Genomic DNA, 16926 nt, shown 5'->3' on the forward strand with positions numbered 1-16926 from the left:
GGCCCGGCGGAGCTGCGGAAGGACGAGGCCGCTTCACGCGCGCTGAGCGCAAAGGAGCTGCTCCGCACAGCGTTCCCCAGACAACATTTCGGAAATAGGCTGTGGAAGAGAAACATATTTCAGAGTATTCGGCTGCCTTTCTAATGCGGTGCACGAGGAGGTTTTTAAGTATCCACAAAAGCGATTTATGTTCTTTTATGTTTCTGAAGTCTCTGCATGGAACTAGCATTTAAAAATCATGAGAGTAACCCAAACCAAAGAATACTGAAAGCTTAGTAACTAGGTATTTTCTAACAGTAAAGGCATGACAGAGTCCTTTGCATTTGATTTGTTACCACTCGTTAAGCATTTGGCCTCAATTCCATAAACCTTACAAGCCCCAACCTCCTATCAACAAGGGGCTGCAAGGAGAACTCCGCAGCCAAAACACAGTTACAGGGCAACTGCACTGTGCTCGAATGCACGTGTGCCTGCACGCGAGGCAGCCAGACACCCCGGCCCACGCAAGTTTAACACTACCTTAGTCCTCTCAGCTTCAGTCACAGAACATGCTGGAATAAAGAGTCCTCCCTAAAGGTAACGTTCACCTTAACTTCCCAAAGTTACTAAATTTCACATTATAAATTACTCAAAGACTACTACTTAATGACTCAGAAATAATTTATACCAGGGCAAAGTGGAAGCCTATCTTGGAACAAATTCAATGCAACTCATTTGCTCTATCTACACAGCATGAGCTCAGACCCTTCTAGCGCAGGGATGACAGATTTTGGCTTACAGCATTAACTAGTTAATGCCTGTGATGCTCTGAAAAGGAAAGCATGAGGTACAGTAACTCTAACGGATTATAGTAAGTTACTGTTTATTCACAAAGTAACTCCTAGAGGTGGTTTGTTAAGAACCTATTTAACTTGGCTTTTGGACAAAAGCCCTTYGCATGCTGTCATCTTTTGGCTACATGTTGTGCATGCATGAGAACACGGTGTGTTAGTTCAGCTGCTAGTGCGATTGCTTGAGATGCTTCTCTGGTGAATCACATGCTTTATATTTCTGTAGCAAATTTCAACAGAATGTGTCCATCAATTCAAACAGGCTGACAACACCAGAATTAAATACATCTGCATCACTACCCCCTTCCCAAGTAAGTAAATTATAAGCAGGTAGATTGCTTCAAAAGCTAAAATTTATGGTGATGAAACACTTGCTATATTGCTATGTGTGTTTTTTTTTAATAAGTCACTGTTTCATTCCACATGTATATACAATGCTCAGCAATTTTATGAAATTAGGTATACAGAGAATATGGGCAGCTGGAACAAAAATGTCATTTTAAGATGATATAACTAGCCTTGCAGTACATTTTGAAAATGCTGTACAGCTGCATTTACAATGCAAAGAAAATATGCCATTCAAGAGAGCTGACTTCATATGGAATGACACAATATAGGCTGAGTAAAGGCAGCACTCATATCTAGAGGAGCTGAAAACAAATGTTCATTATAATGGTCAATAAGTGTTAATGGAACTCTTGAGTGTCTGAAACATCAGACAGGCACAACCGAACGCTCTACCTCGACTCAACAAAACAAGAGATTTACAAAGCACAGTGACTGGCAACTTGTCATATCCTCATTTTGTGAGAAAAAAGTATATATATACACTTGCATTTATTTTAAAATTGCCAGCATAGAAATGATCTGTTTGTAATGGCTTTTTCATGCATGAGATAAATAAATAAAATATGTTCAGCTACCCAGCAAGATACGCACACCTCCTACTTCAGTGAGGCTGTAAAGATGTAGCTGAGGAAAGAACAAGGCCTAGAATAACCATCTTTCTGAAAACAAATGTATAATTAAAGGAAAAACATCATGACACAGAGCAATTTTTGAGGCTATCGCACACACACATATAAAGAAACTGACCACTCGGAAAGCATGATCTCATTTTTAAATACTTGTTTAAATCTTAAGCAGGAGAAAGAGAACTTTAATTATTTCTTTCAGATGGTAAACTGCATCAGAGTGAATGCAGTAATTTACAATTCTGACTTGCAAATAATGGAATAATTAGTATGTGCACTTCACTTACTCAGTGAGGAAAGAATGGACTTAACTTCAAAAGTGCACATTAGAAAAAAACAAAAAAGAAAGGTGTTGAGGCCCCAACACATTTTTCCTAGTGATAAAAGCAAGACTTCCTTTTGTATCCGAATATTTGCAAAATGAAAACTAATTTCTTAAGACACATCACACTACAGAAAAGTTAGTTTTCCTTTACTGATGTTTTATACCAAAATTAAATCAATAAATGTAGCTGGAACTTGGAAAGATACTGTGAAACAAGGTGCACAAAAGATATGTTGTGTGTTCTCCTCTCCTCTGAAGCTGCTCAATCCGAAGTGTATACTTTGTACATCTTTCTCAACTGCAGTATCTAGTTCAGTTATCTATCCAAAACTCTTAAGGTGTTTAGGTTTTCATTTTCTTAATTATGGGACAAGTAAATTTTGCAATTTCCAAGAAAAAAAGGCTTTGAATTTGAGTGTTATGTGGCAGATACCTTTCTATGGTATCTAAGACAGCCTTTCCAGAAAAAGTGATTCAAGGTCAGTATATAGAATAGTCTGTACATCAGGACTGTAAATAAATTTTTTATGCAATGCTAATTTAGTCCTCACAAAACACATCGATTATTCCAAGAACTTTACTACTTAACACAGAACTTCAGATCAAAATTCATTCTACATAAATCTGTATTTTACAAAGTTAACTAATTTTGAGATTACTTGTATTGCATTTAGGTGGAGTCTTTTATCCATGGATTTCAAAGTATTAAAAATAAATAAATAAATGTCTTGTGAGTAATCTCAGTACTGTTGTTCCTAATGCATTTTAACCATGCAGAATATAGGAAACATACTTCACTTCATACAGCAGATAAGGATGATAATCAAGTTGACTTCCACAGTACCAATGTTTCCTCCACAAAATTCTCTGTCAGTTCTTTAGTTTAATCACTATACAACATCTTTTTTTTTTTAAAAAAAAAAAAAAAAAAAAAAAAAAAGCTTTCCAGCAGTGGATTTTCACTACATACAGGTAAAGAAATCAGTACTTAGTATTACTATAACATACTGAAACGTATGATTTCAGGTCTTTTTCGTTTGTATTATGTAATTGTAATTGTCTGGTGTAAATGTCAATCAAAAGTACAAAGCGAGTCACCTCCAAGGTCAAAAAATAAGTCATTGACGATGGGAAGAGGACACAGATCTCTAAACTTAGACTACAGCCCTTGATACACTGGAGCAACCATCTAGCACACACATCAAACTAAAAGAATACATATATACCTCTTCCTTTGTTACGTTGCAGCATGTATAAATGCTGAAAATAACAAAAATGAATGAAAGAATTTTTGTGCTTAATTGAACTACTCAATCATTACCATTATCTGCAGTAAGAAATATAGACTACAAAGTCCTAATTCCTTTATTTTAGTAAAAATACTAGACTTCTGACATCAATTTTGCAATAAGAACAACTATAATCTGTTAATGTTCTACACTACTGAAAAAAGATGCAAAACTTATTACATGGAAATCAATATGCAACTCAGTAATTCATATGTAGAGCTAATTTTTATTATAATCCTTTACAAACTGATCAGAAAGATGATCCTTTTCCATATCAATGCTTGATGACAATTACTAATATCATCTTCAAAACAAAAACAAACAGAAAAACCCCATACCTTTGCTCTGACATGAAAATGCGCCAAGTCAGGTTATATAAGTATCAAGGAAAAAGGAATGTCAATGATGGAGGCATTTTAAAAAAAATTAAGAGCTGGAAAAAGAATCTCTGATATTTCAGTTCTACCTGCTTTGAGATGTGCTGACTCTTCTATACTTAATAGATTTTGCAGAAACTGTGTAAATTTACAAAAGGTCATTTTCATCATAATACATAAAATAGGTTGAGTTTGTTGATACATAAAGCTTTCTTTTGTTCCCCTCCTTACAAGCTGTATAAATAAAATACTGACACTTATGACTTTTTAAATATGTTCCTATCCACCCTCTTAATCCTAGGCCTCCTAATCTTTTATTTTTTAGAAATAGAAAGTGCTTAATGTGTTCATATGAAGAGGAAAATTAAAGAATTTTTCAAAAATGGAAATCTACAGAGGGCAATGAAGGTTTATTAAATATATTTTAGTAGCCTATGTTGTAGTGACATCTAGCGGGATAAATCTTTTAATCTGTGTTGAAGGTTGGGAGAGGAGAAATTGCAAGATTGAAACATGATGAGGTGAAATTTTCTAATAATTAAAGTCTTCTCCCACCAGAGATGCTGAAATTTGACCAGACTTTGGCTCTGCTGGCATATATGGCTTTAGGTCAGAAGAAGGACCTCCTGGTAGCGGCAATCGCTTCATGTCGTAGCCTACAAAGCAGGCTGGGACCCTGGGGAGCAGGTATCTGTGTCATGTACCCATGTTTTAAAAATGGCCGACTTCCACACATTGCCACATTGAAGAATTGTTTCTGAAAATGTCATTAGATTAAAAACAGAGTGATCAGTAAGTAAATAAAAATAGTGATTTTTATTCCTTCTTGTCTTCTATTGCCGAGGGATGTAGCCAAAGATATTAGCTAACTAAACAGTATTGCATAACTGACCAGTAGATGTATTTGGCTCTGTGCAGCACAGCAATGATCTATAGCCACAGTGATTCTGAAAAAAATATAAACCCACATTATTCTTCTAATACTACCCACAAGCTAGTAAAAAAATGAGGAAAAAAACCTCACCTGCTTACCCATGAAAACCTAGCCCTGGTAAATGGAAAGAAAAAGGACTACTTTATTTGCTTTCAGATAAAAGCCTAGGTAAATTATTCTTGCAAATTAAAGGACGCATATTCACTATGTGGTGCTGTTCTTCCTCAGTATAAACTTAATATTATTCTCTTTTACATAGCTCCAAAAGTATCAAACCCAGAATAATTCCAATTAATATCCATACATGAAATGTTTTTGAATTCAGACCCAAATTCTAAATTCGCAGCTAGGTGATATCAAGTCATAGTCTCCTTTATCTCGTATTCACCTTCCTTTAGTAACTCATGAAAATAATTAAGTTTTTAGAACATCATCATTCTGTGTTTCTATTATTTAAGAAAGCCTTGCAAGTTCAGTGAAACCACCATTTCACAGAAAAGAAAAAAAAATCACGCATTGCATATGTGAGTATTAGCACAGTTTGCTGTCATGTAAGATGATCTCTAAGTGACTTATGATTCATGTACTGGGACAGGGAATGCATGATTCAGAAGAAGGCCCTTTTCCTGGAAAATCTGTTATAGTTAATCATTTATACACAGATATCTTAGTATTCTAGGACTGCTGTCTTAGAGTGATGGACCTAGAACTTTGGCCTATACATCCAGCAAAACATTCTAATGCTTTTAGTATATCAGTACAGTAACACTATACAACTTACACTTAAGCTTTATTAACAGTTCCTTACTATATTATGAAACAAGTAATAATTTTATCACCAAAAAGAAACAGAAAAAATATTATCAGTCATACTCAAGTGAACAATCATTTAAAAACTTACCCTTCTAGATGGAGTTTTCTTCTGCAGTTGTACATTTAGTGTTGCACCAGTTTGAGAGGCAAATTAATGTTTCAAAATAGCAGAATACAAAATAAAAAAATAAATTACATGCATTGAACATTTGCAGACACAATTAAGGAATAAGTTGCAGGTTTAAGTATGCTAAAAAAAAAAGATTTTAATAGCATTTTGTGATGGGAGTCTAAAGAGAGTCTTTCACAGTGTTAACAGGACTTCTGGAAATACTGCCTTTAGTTCACAGTAGAAATACCCATGACTTCCCTACCCACAGGGTATCATTTATCCATTCACGTATCTGTTTACTGGACTGGACAAATATTCTTGTACATTAAACTGACTGAAGTTGTCTATCCAATTTTTAAGTTGATTTAGATATATGAATTAATAAACTGATAGAAAAACATGAACATTATGGCAACACTCATTTGGTTTTGATAACATTTTGCTGAACTAGTGCACCCTCTTGTGGATATTTCTTAAATTAGTCCAAGCATGCCATGTATCAATTTAGGTAAGGCCAAGCTAGCTGTTAAAACACACTTTTAATTTCATAAGCATCTATACAAGCGGATTCACACAACACTCTGGTTTTGACTTTTGAGTTTTTGTGAAGGTTACTCCTGAAATGTTGGTGATTCTGGAACAGATGGGTCCTGCCACAAGGCAAGAACTAACGTGTGTGGCAGTGCTTTGTCTTTCTCCTTTAGGCTGACTCCTATTTAAACAGGATACGAATGTTCCTTTATAATCCAGTGTTGGCCAAATAACATTAAAACAGGTCTAAAACTAACAGATCTGGTTCCATCTGAAATACATAGGTACTTCACTGTCTACACGCGAAAAATGGCCATTCTTCAAACATAAATGTGAACAAATTCTAAAGCAACACAGTATGATAGTATTTTGCATCTGACAAAAACAGCTAACACCTACTCACTAGGGCAAACCTTCATTAGAGCTTTGTAGAATCCACGCTTTGCTGGGTAACAGAAGACATGCAACACCCTTGAAAAGTTGAAGGGGCATGAAGATCTGTCTGCACACATCCCTTTGAAAGGATCGAGCATTATAACATAAAGTGGGGAGGTATTAAAAAATCTGACTCCTCCTCCCAAGCTCTGCATGATTCCAAGAGCAAGGAGAAAAACAGTAGCATCCAAATCTTAAATTAAAAATGAAGTAAATGAACAAGAAAGTCATCACTAAATTCAGCAAAACATTTTTCTTCTAAGAGTCAGTACATGAAAAACACAGAAATCTGAACTCGGGATTTATCACTACCATTCAAACCCCCAGACTTAACTGTGCCTCCTGAAAATGGTAATAATCAATGGAAACTGTTCACAAGCATACCAAACACATCCAGCATGCTAGCTGTAGTTTCATCAGCTGTAGCAGCATGGTAAAGTTTTAACTCTGATAGATAATACAAAAACATCTGGAAGAAAAAGGGATGAGGCCTTCTCCTTCCCTAATCTCCAATCAGGAGTGTACACATTGCTTTGAATTCTTGCATATATTTCCTCAGTACTGCAAGGTATAGACTGTCCCAGCTTTGGGTCCTGAAGCCTCACTGTCATGGATAGTGTGAGCAGCTGGATACAGTCAACAAGTTGCAGAGTGTGCAACACTGTGAGATAATATACAGAAAACAGTAAAAGGATTGCTATATTCAGTAGATGCGGTTTGTCTAAAACAGACTTAAGTCACTATGAGTAGGAGAGATGCTGTGCTGTACATTCTAAATGAGAATATACACTTGAAAGATGTATTTCTTGAGAGAAGAATCTATCGTGTGGGAGTACACCCTAAATGCTTCATTTTCTAGAATTCGGAAACTTGAGTGTTGCTGAATTCAGCATTCCAGAGGGGCACAGGATACTGCCTTGCTATGAATTCTGCTAATGAAGCTTTTTCTGTTATATTTCCTAAGGTCTTTTAAAATTTTTTTTTAAAAAAATGTAACTTGAAGTAATTTCCTCTAATATACATCCAGGTTGAATTTAGACATGACCGGCTAGCTAGAAAACACAAAGCTAATCCTCAGTAACCTGTTGACGGGTTAATCTCCAATCTATATGCATATGCTGTGAAATAAATGACTCTGACCCGATTCTACTCGAAGCTAGCTCAGATCTGCTCTAAGCTCAAAATCACTCCAACCATGTAGCTATATTGCTGCTAGGATCAGTTCTGTACAACTCTCTTACAAAAGTTTTAAATTATCCTCCCATTACATAAATTTTGTGTTAAGCTCAGCAGATTCAACGTGGAGAATCAGAACACAGCGGACTCCTAACTGGCTCTTTGTCGTTTGCCTGGGTCCTGCTGAACTCCTTAGGTCTAGCTCAGCAGCACACTCCTTGGATCCAAAACAGCTGCTGYAGAGCATATCTGCAGACACTCTATACCTGATTTTCCTTTCCAGTGGCAGGAATCCTACAAGGGCAGGCATTCCGGCAGGCTGGGTAAGCCTTTTGTTCCAGCTGGGAAAGGACACCCATAATACTGCTGCATCTGACTTGCACAGGATCATCCCAATTCCCAGTATTAGCATTAAATTAAAAAAAAAAAAATAGGAAATCTTACTAACTGTACCTCAGGTCAGCTATTATCTAATGTCCTGTGTTGGCAGGATATGATTCCTACACACTTCTTTTCATTCTGTACAGACTGTTACAGTGAACTAGATATTAATACGAGCATAAGTGTTTGAGAATTGCAAAGGCTAGTAAAAATTATATAAACTGTGTTATATTTAATTACAAATAATCATTCAAAAGATAAAGTAGTCACAAATACCCCTTTTATTTCCTCCTCATCCAAGCATTCTTCACAAAATCCTTTAATTTCTAGTTCATATTTCTTTCTTCAGACACTAGCATTTTAAGAGCCATCAGCACATGGGTGGCCAGCTTTTCTGACAACACATTATATGCCAAAATTCTCCGGTGGATAAGATTCAAAAGACTTTGGCCAAACTCAAGGGGCTGAAGGAAAGGGAAACACCCAGAGAAGTGGAAGGTGATATCAACTACCATGAGACTGTTAAAGGAAGGAGTGTGGGTGGGTGCCAGTATGACACACATTTCAGATTCAGAAATCCCATCTGGCTGTCTTCCTCCCACTAACAGGAATTCAGACTGTGGAACTTGGCCAGCATAATCCCACTACAGATCACTCGATACATCCCTAATGTGAAGACTACGCTCATAATCTACATGCTATTAAAGAGACAAAAAATGACTATTTGACTTAACATGACTGCTTCCGATTGCCTGGCGTTCTCTGCGCATGTGTGTAATCAGAGGTAGCAATTAAATGAATAGTTACAGATTTTGTTATGTAGTCTACAGCAAACCTGGGCCCTATGCCTGTGCTTCACCTATAACCAAATACTGCTTCACTCACACCATTAGCCTGTTCAGCTATCCTACTACCTACAGTCTTCTACATGTAAAACACAGCTTGTTACATTTACCTGTATTAAAAGCTCATTCACTCTACTTCCTCAATCTCTCCATTAACGATGCAGCTCCCAGATTTACTTTCACCCCATAATTCTGCATAATGTGTCAGAAAAGGTCAGTCTGATCTAATTTAAGAAAGGTTACAGCAACACCACAAAGCTGTGGGTTTCCCACCTAGCAAATACAGAAGAATCCTTCTGAACAGGTAAAAGTCACACTTACCAATGGCCCCTCCTAGGATCATGTCTGGCTGAAAAACATACATGTGCTATGTCATTCTACACAAACTTCTATATGACCCAGAACAGTGGATTTTGTGTTTGACTAAAATAAAATTGTAAGATATGCAAAGAGATGGAATGAAATGCCATAATTTTTTATTTCCTGTTATCAAAAGTTTTCATTTGGATTATCTGCAGGATACGCCCAGGTCCCAAAGCCATATGGGAACCAAACTGTGATGTGAGAGGAATGGATGCCTGAAATCTTGAATATCATATTCATTTTCAACCATACAGGTTAGTTATTTTTCAAATATTGTATTTGATATTGTTTTCCAATGGTGTGGTCAATAGCTGAGATAAATGCTGAGCAAGTAAGCCTCTTGAGAATCTATTTGCAGATGTTATTTCATTCATTTGGTCTACACACTGAAGAACATATCAATCAAAACTTTAAAAATGCTAAAGGAAGAAATTTGAGCAGATGAGACTATTTCAAGAACACCTTTCTCAATTGACATCAAAAGTGGGTCACATATGCTACACTAAGTTCCCTTAAGATACAGGAAGTACCACAGAAATCCAGCTAAGCCAATTTCAGTTTCTAGAAATTAGAGCAAAGATGGGTGTAGTGATCCGTTCATCTGAATACAACGTTCACAGAAGGTAAAAGAGAACAGCACTGTTTGATTTCATCTGCTCTGTTCACCTCACCTAAAATTGTCTGGAAACCACACTAGTTTAAGACAGTACCTTTCCTAACCTCCCCACCGTCTCTCCCTTCAATTGCGATAGGTTCTGCTGTTGATGAGGCTACATTATAAACCATACTGAGGAACAGATTTGGCTGAAAAAAATAATACAACCAAATTATATCTCTAATTTTAAACCTCAGACCTCTCAGAAAGCTTAAAAAAATTATTGCATACAGAGATAAAAGTTCAGAAGTTTCTCATTCACCTAGTTGACACTGGGACAGCAAAATCTGTTCAGATTACAAGCTTTATGCATGTTTATACAAAGAAGTTTTCCTCTGGTATTTCAACAGACCCCAATCAGCTGATTCAAAATTCAATACAACACATTTACATCCTTTACTGCATGACAAATTTCAGAACAATCCAAGTAAACAGGGAGATTTCAGAATATTAGAAGTGCTTAATTTTGAAAAAAGAGTTTTTTCAGTCTTATCTATAGTGAAGCTTTTGATCTGCTATAATTTCATTCCTGGACAAAGTTTAGTCCACTGAAACAGGAATGAATGACACTGACAAAGTTGGTTTGAATTTAGATTTAGATGTAGATATGAAATTTAGCAATTTTCAAGACTTCAGAATTCAGTTCCCAATTAACAGAAGTGTTAGTAGGAGGCAGATAAGAAGCACAGAAAAATTTATCTGCATTTATTTTAGCCAGAATGAGAAAAACACACAATTCTCCCTGGGAACTACAATAAGCAGCTGAAAGACTTAAGTCTTAGTCAAAGACTTTTTAGCCTGTATCAACACTATAAAGAAATGTTCTTAATTTTGGTGAATTAGTTAAGTTAAAACAACAGAGGATACAAAGCTTTGCAGATACATGGCAGCAAATTAAAATTCCATATCCTCATAGCACTGAAATGGTTTGCTAGAATGATTAATCAAGTGAAAAAGGAAGTGATCATCCACAGATCACTTGACAGTAAAATGGTTATTGAAAGCAAATATGAGATATTGCTTCTTTGCCTGAGAAAATCCCTTTTAGAGAAGCAAACCAAAACAGAATGGCTCATAACTAGGCAATAAAATTCAGGGCTGCAAGATTAGCCAAGTTTATGTTTTAGCTTTGGATACAGGTTCAGAAGCAGTTGTATATGTGGGGAGGAAGCTTTTTTAGTATGAATGAGATCATTCCTCTGGCTCTAGCACAATTTAAACTAAAACACATACTGCGCTAGAACATAGATAAGGAGCTGAAAGCAATGCAAGAGACTGCACGGATGCATCTCCACATTAAAACATCAAATCCAGGGTAAATATTGACCTGAGGCTGAAGACATAGTATGATTTTTAGAATAATTTTAAAGGAGAAAAATATGCACTTTTTCCCTCCCAAAGTGTTACAGAATATACATCACTGATACTACCGCATAAACATGTGCAAGCGATTGGAGACAACATCAAAGAAATTAGACTATTCTGTTCTAAAAGACAGCTGGACATATTGCTGACTCACAATCTGTAACTGGCGGAAAGAAACACAATTTTTAAATATCAGGTCTCTCTTTCTTACATGTATCTCTGAAGATTTACTCTGACAGCTTAATGTTATAAAAGCAAAGAACAGTGAGGATTTATCAAAGTCCATGTTGAGAACATTTGTTATGTTACAGTGATCTTAAAGGTGCGCACTGTAATTCCACGCAGCTTATAATGTTCTACTTTACTCTTATGAACATAAATTGTACAACTTCATGGAAATAGCTATAGCTACCAGTGGAGTGACAGGCATTTAATCACAAATATGATTTTCTGTGGGACTCAGAGAGGAGGTTTGTCAGGCAGTATTTCTTTCTGATACAACTGCTACTGTTGGAATGTGATAAACCTGAAGACTCATTTTGTCTGTTTTAAGAATTCTTCTGTTAAACAAGATGTCAGCTACCACAGTAACTAAAGACAGAACAGTTCTCTGAACAATAAGAAATACTGGAACATTCTAATAGTACTGCTAGATGACAGCAAAAATGGTCCTATTTGGTCTGTTCATACATAATTTATTAAATTTAAGGGAGTTTTCTCGACAGGTTTTACAAGCTAAAAAACACTATCCAAAGCCCCAGAACTTAATTAGAAGAACAGTATAAATTATCAAGCTGTAAGAGTTTTTAATCTTTTCAAAAGTGCTGTGCCAAGAAAGCACCATGGCTCAAAATGATACAGAATTTTCAATATGCTTGAGAAGTAATATTTACAGCAGTCTGTTACTCACAGAAACAATCCTGGTGCATTTCTAAGGGTTTAGGTACACATAGCAGGGCAAACATAATCAGACACYGTCAAAAAGGTCACTTTGTGCAATATGAAGAAACAGAACATACATAGTTTAAAAGAACTGCTATACAAGATTCTATAATACATGAATTTGATAGAATGCAGACTTATCTCTCTTTGAGTAATAGAGGTTAAGTAATACTTTGAAAATCCTGCTTTCATTTATATTAGACTATTGCTCAGATCTGTGCTGGGTTATCTGTTTTTCTAAAAGTCATTCAGAAAGTTTAAATTCCAAGAGCAGTCTCAACAATGAAGAATGTTTGCTATATAAGCACAGCTAAATGATCTCTGATGTACAGTACATGAATGCTCAAATCCCTTTTCTCCACATACATTCCAGACACCAGTTAAATCTTAGGTGTTTATGCACTAGCCTAATATGAAACAGAAAAGGAATCTTTATGCGGCCATGGAACAACTGTGTATTACTGTATGGTTATTTGTTACCAGAGTTACAGGGCTATGGTAACTCTTCTGTCCTAGGGCACTGATTTCTAGAGCTGTTAAGGTGATGAAAAAAGTCACAACAATAGCTTTTCGGTTCTGTTCTTGACCCATCTGAGGCTGCACTCTCCCTGTGATGTCTTCCCAGAATTTCCCTCCTGCACACTAGAATATCACTTATTCTACTTCTTTTTAGGATCTCCACACCTACAGAAGACCAAACAAACAAACAAAAAAATCCCTAATAATAAATTACAGACTCATTGGTGCTGTTGCCTCCATGCCTATTTTCTCATGCTACCTAAGCATGCAATACTAGTAGAATCCAGTAAATACTTACTTTAAGACACTCATATTAATGACAAACATTCCCAGACCACAGGATGTGAAGATTCATATTAGCATAGAAGATGACAAATATAACTTCAGTAAAGAGCAGACTTATTTACTGTAAATCATATGCACCAGTCTATTTTCCAATCCAACATAAATGTGCCTTTGAATTTACATTTTACACAGATAAACAACAACAGAATAGACAAAACAAATTCTGCTAGGAAATGTCATTAAATAATTTCAGATAGGTCCAGCTCAGAGATTTAGAGAAAGAGTCAGAAAACTAAATAAAATCCATGTATTTCCAGAATACTTACTGTTTCCTGTGTTTTATAAGACATGTATTTCACACGAAACATAGCACAAGATGGAAGAATAAGCATACACAATATTTCACTTTAGGAATAATCACAAAAGTACATTACTTTTATACATAATTAAGTGAATTATTTTTAACTTGTGTCTTATAAACAAGATTTTAGTTTCTTCTAGTCAGTGAAGAAGTGCCCAATTCTAAGCTTAATGCTTATGTACAATCAGAAAATGAATAAAAAAAACATTTGGAGAACAATAAGCATCTTAGCAAGTTGCATGTTTCTTACTAGTAGATGTGCTCTGGAGACTAGACTTTTGCAAATATGAGAATCCTCTAAACATTTAATTTTTTGTGCACATAASTAACACAATGAGCTGACTTGCCTTATGTTTCCAATGGCTTCTGAATGAGGATTCCGATGAAATGCAGTCAACACCATGCAGATTTAGGCACTTAACAAAAACTTTGCTTTGACAGAAATCTGTGTTCCAATTTATTTCCTGTGAAGTAAATATGACATATTTAAAGTGAATATCAAGCTTCAGCGAGTTTCATTGTATGAAATGTTCTGCTTAAAGCTACAATTTGCCATTGCCAAGATTATTAAAAAAGCAAAACGACCATTTGTTTTGTCAAGAAAATTTCTCATAATTTGATGGCTCAGAACAATGCCATACTTCATCTCAACTGGGAGATACACGGTCAACAGGCAGATTTTGTTCTGAAATGATACCATCCTTCCAAGTGAACCCAAACGAAGGATAAAAAGTTAGACTTATTTGCATTCCACCACAACACAAATTAACCTAGACAAGTGAAAGGGAGAAATCTGTCCGTGTAAGAACACAGTCCATGCTTGTACCAGAAGCTTAAAACAATCTTACACTTCATTTTTCCAGTAGTCTTCAACTACTTTGGGCAATTCAAAAATGAYATTTAATAAGAAAATTCTTATGACTAGTAATAGTGATCCAGTACATAAATAGTAACTAAATTACATACTAAATATTTAGTTTTAAGGCATTTCACAAAGAGAACAAGAAATTACATCCATTCTTGCATGAGTAGCATCCTCAATATAAATTTCAGAATGCCATCTAGTGGACAAACACCATTTGCCTGCCAGAGGCATTCAAAACTGCTGCTTAAGCTATTTCAGAACAGTTTACTGTAACTCAGAGGCAGTTCATATGGAAGGGAGGTATTAGAAGGAAGATTTTCAAAGGTATCCAGCTGTTTCACRTAACAGATATTCATCCAAAAGAAATAAATCAGAAGAAGTTAGGCATGTTTAGAAGTATATGCACGCACATCTTTGAACGCTTAAAGACCTTGAAATATCAATCCACTAAAACATCTCTGATAACCTCAACACTTTCTGCAGAAAGAAAAGATATCATTCAAAAAGCCTAAGTTCCTATTCTTAACAAATTTCATAAAATTCTATTTGCAGACCACCACAGCGGTATTTAGAAATCACGGATAGAGAAAATACGGCTTGAAAAATGTTTTAATCTGATCAGGTGTGGGCGACATCACGAATGAATGCTGAACAGTTATTAAAAGCATCTACTGATGACAATGGCTAAAATTAACACCTAGACAAATGAATGCTATAGGCTTTACAAACAGCTGAAGGCTGGTTAAATGCAGATACATGGAGGAACACCACCACTTGCCAATTATGAATTAGATAGGCCACGTTTACAAACAATGGAATACCTTCTATGTACTCACTTCTGCATAACCTACCCCAGGAGATCCTGACTGCCCGTGCACTGACACAAGCTGAGAGGTAAATGCCCGACTGTAGGCAGGTACCACTAACCACGTGTTGAAGAGAAAGGTTATAGATGAAGGGATAAGGTTAGGTCCCAGGCTGTGGGAAGTATGGAGCTGCACGCATTCCTTCATGGCTGAACAGAGCTGGTAGCAGCCACTACTGCCATCAGTGCACTTTGCTGTTTCTGCTGGTATTCAGAGCTAAACTAAACGTCACCTTACTGGCTGATATGTCAGCAAATTTAGTTTGGGAAACCCTGATGTAGATATATTCCAAACAAAAAAAGCAGTCTCATTAGCAGAAGCAGCACTCCCTCAGTTGCCTGTAGGTAACACAACATTAGCAGTGTTTTTCTGTTGGTGTAGTATGTTTAACACACTTTGAATCATAAAAATCCATCCTCAGTTTTGACTTGGATATTTATCAAAAGGTTTCTAAGCAGAGTTCTACTGCACTTAAATGCTTTATAGACTTCTCCTCAATCATAATGAAGGGTGAGTTGTGATTATATAACTTTAATTTCATTTCCAGCCAGCATCTCCCCATTAGAGTGATGCACCCCCTATCTTCGCCCGCACATGAAGAATATTAGTAATTGGAGGAATTAAGCAGGAAGAACTAGTTTAACTATGTTTTTATACGCTATAGTTTTATTAAATTGTAACTTAAATAAAGCCTCCTCAAAAATGTTATAGATAAAACTAGCAAGGAAAAAGAGCTGTTCTAGTGGACAAGGAGTACCATGGTCCCTCACACAAAGGATACCCCAGATCATAAAGAAAACATCCCTAAAGCTGTCTTACATAAGTTGTCGCTACAAGCTTTTAACCAAGAGAGTACAATTAATCCCCCAAATTTTTCTGGGCCACCAACACACTGTTTTCACTTAACTATAGACAAGTCATTAAAAAAAATCACTGCAGATAACTTCCTGGTTTTACAAACTCAAAGGTGTGTGCACGGGGGTGGAGATCATGGAACACTCTTGGATGTGGGCAAAAGGCCCCAAGGTTAAAATAGTAAAGAAATGTTTTTAAACAGTATACTAACTAGATCTGAATGTTTTAAAAAAAGAATACAGACATATACAGCAACAACTGTAGCAATCCTCTGGGAACTGTAAGCTTTTTCCCCAGGCAACAAATATATAATGGGAAATAAACCTATTTCCTACAGTGCTTTTTATTCCTTCCTCAAGCCAAGCCTGGGCAGCTGCTTACATGTAAGCATACATTTTAAACATGTTACAGCTCTAGCCATGGGGACCTGGCATTCGTAGGCAGAAGCTCCTCGGGGAGCATGTTCTCTGGCCTCCCTAAATGCGACCCAGAGTACTCACTTGCCTCACAAACCGCGACACCCAGTCCCGCACGCCGGCTGACTCCTGCGCTCTGGGTCACAGCAGACACGGCACAGGAACCAAGCCGGGCGGCGGCGGCCCCCTCCTCCCCAGGCCCCGCCGCCGCCCCACCGCGGGCAGCGGCCGCCACACGCCCGCTGGGGAGCGGGCGAGGCTCCGCGGCGCCACATCGGGGCGGGGAAAGGGCGAGGCCGCGGGAAGGTGTGCGTGTGAGTGTGAGGGGGGGAAAGAGCGCAACGGCTCCAACGGTCATAACGGTCATAACGGCCACACCAGCCGCGCGCACGCGCCAGAGGCGACGCCTCCC

General features: G+C 36.9%; 1 protein-coding gene across 3 annotated transcripts in view; it reads right to left on the bottom strand.

Annotated features, from left to right (window-relative positions):
• TIPARP (TCDD inducible poly(ADP-ribose) polymerase) overlaps positions 1 to 16875 on the bottom strand; it is a 68813-nt gene extending 51938 nt beyond the window's left edge. The window contains exons 1-2 of one of the 3 annotated variants that reach the window (XR_014895754.1): positions 16603 to 16875; positions 13860 to 13976 (exon numbers count right to left, since the gene is read on the bottom strand). Coding sequence is in view for 1 of the 3 variants with exons in the window: in XM_085304068.1 (XP_085160194.1) it covers positions 13860 to 13976; positions 16603 to 16872 (387 nt within the window). In the remaining 2 variants the exon portion in view is untranslated. Of the gene's footprint in view, positions 1 to 13859; positions 13977 to 16598 lie in introns of all 3 variants that reach the window. The other 2 variants (XM_085304068.1, XM_085304070.1) reach the window with 2 other exon arrangements.
• Between the last annotated feature and the right edge of the window lie 51 nt (positions 16876 to 16926).

The sequence above is a fragment of the Rhea americana genome, unplaced genomic scaffold, assembly GCF_003343005.1.
Source record: "Rhea americana isolate MKP2758 unplaced genomic scaffold, rheAme1 scaffold_202, whole genome shotgun sequence".
NCBI classification, from domain to species: domain Eukaryota; kingdom Metazoa; phylum Chordata; class Aves; order Rheiformes; family Rheidae; genus Rhea; species Rhea americana.